This window comes from Olea europaea, chromosome 18 (genome assembly GCF_002742605.1).
Source record: "Olea europaea var. sylvestris chromosome 18, O_europaea_v1, whole genome shotgun sequence".
NCBI classification, from domain to species: Eukaryota; Viridiplantae; Streptophyta; class Magnoliopsida; order Lamiales; family Oleaceae; genus Olea; species Olea europaea.
In genome coordinates, this window is record NC_036254.1 from 7,413,112 (window position 1) to 7,418,726 (window position 5,615).

Here is a 5,615-nt window from a genome sequence, read left to right on the forward strand (position 1 = left end):
TTTGATTATTTGTACCTCATCTAGAAGTTCGTTTCTAGATATATTTTCATTTTGTGATAAATGCCTTCCTCATTATCAACCGGTTTAGCATTAATTTCCTATTTTTGCAAGTGCCTAAAGTTGATATTAGTGACTACATTTCATATGAGTGAGTAGTACTATATTTTTTTTGGTTTACATTTAAAATTTCCGCTTTGATTGAGCAAGTCTATTGACAAGTCGACATGTGCATTTCCTTTCAAACAAATAGATTCACTAACTCAAATTTACCAATCAACAATTCACTATTAACATATAATACTTATGAATTATTACTTGGCATTGAATCTGTGCTATTTTTAGTTTTATTTCTCTTAGATATATATCAATCAATGGATTAAGTTATTTGATCGATTTTTCAGGATACCCACCTGCTGCTAACTGGAGGCGTTGAAAAAGTTCTTCGCATATACGATTTAAATCGATTGGATGCTCCTCCCAGGGAAGTTGAAAATTCTCCTGGTTCAGTTAGAACTCTTTCTTGGCTCCATAGTGACCAAACTATCTTAAGTACCTGTACTGATATCGGCGGGGTGAGGTATGTACTCAGAATTTGAGTTTGATGTTGTTTTCTTGTAGGTAGTTTATAAGTTACTTGTAAATCTTGTTTTTTGTTTCAAAGATCTGAGGACCTAGTTTTTATTGTCTATATGCATTTTAAGGTGAATAGTGATGCCCCATCTGTTCATATGATAATATGCGATTCTCTGATGCATCTCCTGTCTTACATGATGCTTGAAGATTAAATTAAATGTTAAAAGATATACGGCCATCAATCATTATATCCTTAGATGCTCTTTTGTCATAGGCTGCTTTATAGCAGAAAATATAAGGGTCTCCATTTGTGCTAGCCTTTGTCATGTAAAGTTATATTGTCCTTGCTGAGTTTGGCGGGTCCATGATGATTGAGTGATGTAACCTACTTGTAGTGTGTGATTTTGCATTGGACCCTTCTTTTTCATTTCATTTTTTTGGGTCTTGGGCCTCAGGACTTCTAAGTTTGGACTTTGCTCCTTGAAGCATTAGCTCGAATTTTAGTAACTTGCAACGTCCTGTCTATTATTTTTGCCACTCATTAACTCCTTGCCTTAAGAATTTTCAGATTTCTTATTAGGGTCAAAATATCCAGAGATGTGCTATGTATTCTTAAGTCCATCTGTTGTTTGCTACTTCTACATTGATTTATTGAACTTAAATTTACATGCATTGATATTCTTTTAATGTTAATATTTTTGAACCAATGGTAGGTTGTGGGATGTGAGAACTGGCAAAATCTCTCGAACTCTTGAGACCAAGTCTTCTGTAACCAGCGCTGAAGTGAGTCAAGATGGTCGCTATATAACAACCGCTGATGGGTCAACTGTCAAATTTTGGGATGCAAATCAGTATGTCTCTGATCTTTCCCCCATCAACCTCCCACCTTCCCCCTTTCTAATTCTATGAGCAAATCTCCAAACATAGATTATGTTCCAGTCTTGGTTTTCATCCATAATGATGTGTCATCTTTCAACAGCTTTGGACTGGTAAAAAGCTATAATATGCCATGCATTGTGGAATCAGCTTCATTGGAACCGAAGTACGGTAACAAGTTCATTGCTGGAGGAGAAGACATGTGGGTCCGTGTTTTTGATTTTCACACAGGAGCAGAAATTGGTGAGTTCCCTTATGCCGTTCATCGTCAGTATTTTTTTACTTCATCAATCATTTAGTGCCTTGATTTCCTGGACCTGGACAGGTACAGTGACTTTTTCCATGTCCCCACATCCTCGCCCCCCCGCCCCCCGTTTATATTGCTTGGCATTTGGGGGCATATAATTTACCTTTTCATTACAACCCGAGTCTTGTTGTCTAGGAAACTTTTTCTGTTCTAGTAATTTCACATCTGTTGCACATCAGCGTCTTCATGATCTTCTTGATGCTGCTATCATTATTTTTATTTAAGTTTCTAATACTAATGCAGGTGCATAATATCAGTTTCACCTTCTAGTTGGATTTTACAGCAGTCATTATTGCCAATATTTATTCTTTTTCGGGTGATACTGGGCTTTGTCCTATCATGGATCTAGCCTAAGCTTTTGCTTGGTCTTTTTTTCATCACAGGATGCAACAAAGGTCACCACGGTCCAGTGCACTGTGTTCGATTTTCCCCTGGAGGTGAATCCTATGCTTCAGGATCTGAAGACGGGACTATCAGAATATGGCAAACCGGTCCTTTGACTCATGATGAACAGGACAGTTCTTCTAATGGACCTATTCAGAACATGAAGGATGCAGCTGATGAGGTTACTGAGCAGATCGAGAGTGTTCATATTGCAGAAGAGAAAAACGACGGAAATGAATAGGAATATTTTATTTTGTGTCTGTTATAGTCGTGACTGACTGCAGGTTGTACAAATGGCGTAATTTTCAGGGGTCATCTTGGTTCTAAGGCGTATTTGAATAAGATAAGATTTCATCTCTTGCTTTACTCTTATTCTACCTGCGGCATATGATTCAGCATCTGTGTTAAGGTTTCTCGGATTGTATTATTCCTTTTTCCGTCTAATAAGGAATGGCTATAGTCTCTTGATGACCTAGTAGTTTGTTATCGTAGGAGCTCTCGGCTGAAGAAATAAGAGTCAAGGCCATTGAGTCCTTTCAAGTAAAAAAATTGCTTACTTTTTGAAACTCATTTTCTAAAACAATCATGCTACATATACATTAGTGTTTACATCATTTTTAATATTATGCCATGTGGTAATACATGATCGGACTGTTTTAAAAAAAAAAATAAAAAAAATACTTTCCCATCCAACACTTTTTGAAATACAATGGAATGTACACGAAGATGTACACTATGAAATGTACACTTAGGCTATATTTGATTGTACCCCAATTCTGGAAAATGGAAATCAAATTCCATCTTTCCAATTTTTTGTTGTTTGATTGACAAAATTTTTCCTAGAATTCGAATTCCACCTTTTATGCCACCTAAACTAATTTCCATGTTTTTCTTGAAACTCATTATTTTGGTGAGAATTGGAATTCTCGGTTACTGTAGCATTTTTTTAATTTTTTTTTGATTGATTTATTTATTTATTATTATTATTATTTTTTTTTTTTGACAATGGAAACAAATTCTAAGAATTATTGTAAAAAAATATTTCCCTTTAAATGATAATTTTCATGTGAACAAAGTCAAACGAACATAAAAAAATAGATGATTTTTTTAAAAATTTTTTTTTTTTTTGTGTGTTGGCAATGGAACGAATTTCATCCTCAATACCAGTAAAATTTATCCCTTTAATTGATAATTTTCATGTTAAACAAAGTCAAACAGAGATCAAAAACATTTTTATTTCAACATTTTCACGTGAAAAATTATCCCAACCAAATACAATAATTTACAATTTTCAGGAAAATAATTTTTAGACAATTCAATTTTTTGGAATTCATTTTTAATTCAATTCAATTCCATATTTGCAATCAAACATTAGCATAATTCTTTTTGGAAAATACATGACATTGATTGTACTTTCATGCAAACACTATCATTTCGGAAGTTTTAGCTGATGTCTGACGACTGATATTTTGCTTCGAATTATTAAGGTTCTGGTTGGTCTAATAGTGATCTTCAATTGGATTCTTGTGCAATCCAAAGAGGTGAAATTCTACTATTTTGATGTGAAAGTGTGACTTCATTCAAATATCTACATTACACCTTTCGATGACAAAACCCTTTTGAAAATTTAACCCAACTCATTTTCCACATAGAAATCTGTTCTGCTCACTTTCATTAACATAGTGAACGTAGGAAAAGGTGCAAATAAGTTGGATTGAGAGTTCAACCACACGAAAATTGGAGTTGCAGATTTTACTCTATTGCCTAAGTTAGTAGTATGTGATTTTGAGTATTTGGGGTATTTTTTAAGATTCTTTAACACATAAAATATGGTATGATCAATCTTGATCCCAGAGAACAGAGTATTGCCAGGTGATTCCAGCAATTTGAAAGATTTGAATTTGAATGAAAAAGTTGGTTCGTTGATTTGATGAGGTGGGTTCTCATATCGAAGATTTTCGGGCAACCCATTTTGTACTCGAATGCAAAATGTTCATGGGTTGTATACTCATCAAGCTAAATAAGCCCTGTTTGAGCAGAGGGTCAGTGTAACGAAGATTTTTTTATATATATATATATTTTTTTTTTTTTTTTTAAACAGTGATTTAGTATCATTTCAACCACACATAATATTACCCCGCAAATTCATAATTTTTCCTTATTTTTTAACCATATATTTTTCATCAATACATTAATAAAAAATACGTTCTTATTAAAATAATGTGGCTCAAAGAAGGGCATACTGTGCAATAGTTGCTTAACTTCTTGTGATGTGATACTAATCACTATTAAATCTGGCCTTAGGAGAGTGTCAATATTTTCATAAGGTCATACTAGAAGCATACCTGCAGATGGAGTTAATAAAGTAAATTAACCTCGAGAAGGCAGAGGTCAAGAAGAAGAATGGCTGCATTGAAGAAAGGGAAGAAGGCAATTAGAGAAGTCACAAAACTAGAGACATGCAATGTGTATATATCTAAGAGAAGAAGAATATCATTTGACATAAAAAGACCTTCACTATCACTTGAAGTCAAATGTAGCTTGGTCTGCAAACGCAATGCAGTAAGAGAGGTGACGAAGAACCAATACAAAGCCAAAGATTGCTATATCTTGAAGAACACACAATGAGTTTCAAAGCTACGAAAGCCGAGGTATCCTAGACAATTGCATGGATCACAGAGTAGGGGTAGACCCAGACTTTTTGTATGGTGGGATCAAAAATTAAAATGCAATTTTTTTTTAAATAACATAATATTAATAAAAATAATTTAATACAATACTAATAGTAGTTTGCGCATCCTAATACTTTGAAAATATCATATAATTATATCATTAACGATATTGTCAAATGGATTTTACTACTTACATAGTTTTGTTTACCACCTCGTTGACAAATGCAGAGCCGGTAGCGAGTAAGTTAAGTTGAATGTAGGAAGTAAATAAATTGAAATAAAATCCAAGTTTTATCTAGAAAGTAAATGAAATTCAAATTTAATTCAAAAATAATTCAAATTACATTTAATATATAACGATCCTAAATTTTTTTATGTTATACTCCATGTAAAATTTGCTAATAGAATGGTGTAAATTATATTGAAAAAATTGTTTTACAAAAATAATAAACGTTAATGAAATAATTTAAACAAAATTTAAAGAATAGACGAGTTAGACATCTCTTTTAGAGACGTACGTTTAATTATTTTTTATATTTGTTTTGGACCATTCGATACGACAACGATGTAGTTCTTAAAATAAGCTTTGAATGACGTAGGCAATTTGTGGATTCGGCTAGTGTACAATCGTTGGCAAATTTTTTAAGTTAATATATTATCAAAATTCTTAAAATACTAGTTTGGAATTGTCGACTTCGAAGACGGTTGGCTATTTCATAGGCCATTAACAAGTGAAAAATTAGATCGTGAGCACTTCGAAATGGTATTAATAATGTAAGATTTCAACTTCATTTAATATCGTA

The 5,615-nt window shown here is 33.0% G+C and overlaps 1 protein-coding gene across 1 annotated transcript in view; it reads left to right on the forward strand.

The window, feature by feature from the left end:
* Window positions 1-2,608, forward strand: part of LOC111366678 (serine-threonine kinase receptor-associated protein-like) — a 9,586-nt gene extending 6,978 nt beyond the window's left edge. The window contains exons 2-5 of the mRNA XM_022987384.1: window positions 388-577; window positions 1,287-1,424; window positions 1,553-1,692; window positions 2,140-2,608. Of these exons, the coding sequence (XP_022843152.1) occupies window positions 388-577; window positions 1,287-1,424; window positions 1,553-1,692; window positions 2,140-2,381 (710 nt within the window). The 3' untranslated portion in view covers window positions 2,382-2,608. The remainder of the gene's footprint in view (window positions 1-387; window positions 578-1,286; window positions 1,425-1,552; window positions 1,693-2,139) is intronic.
* Window positions 2,609-5,615: the final 3,007 nt, after the last annotated feature.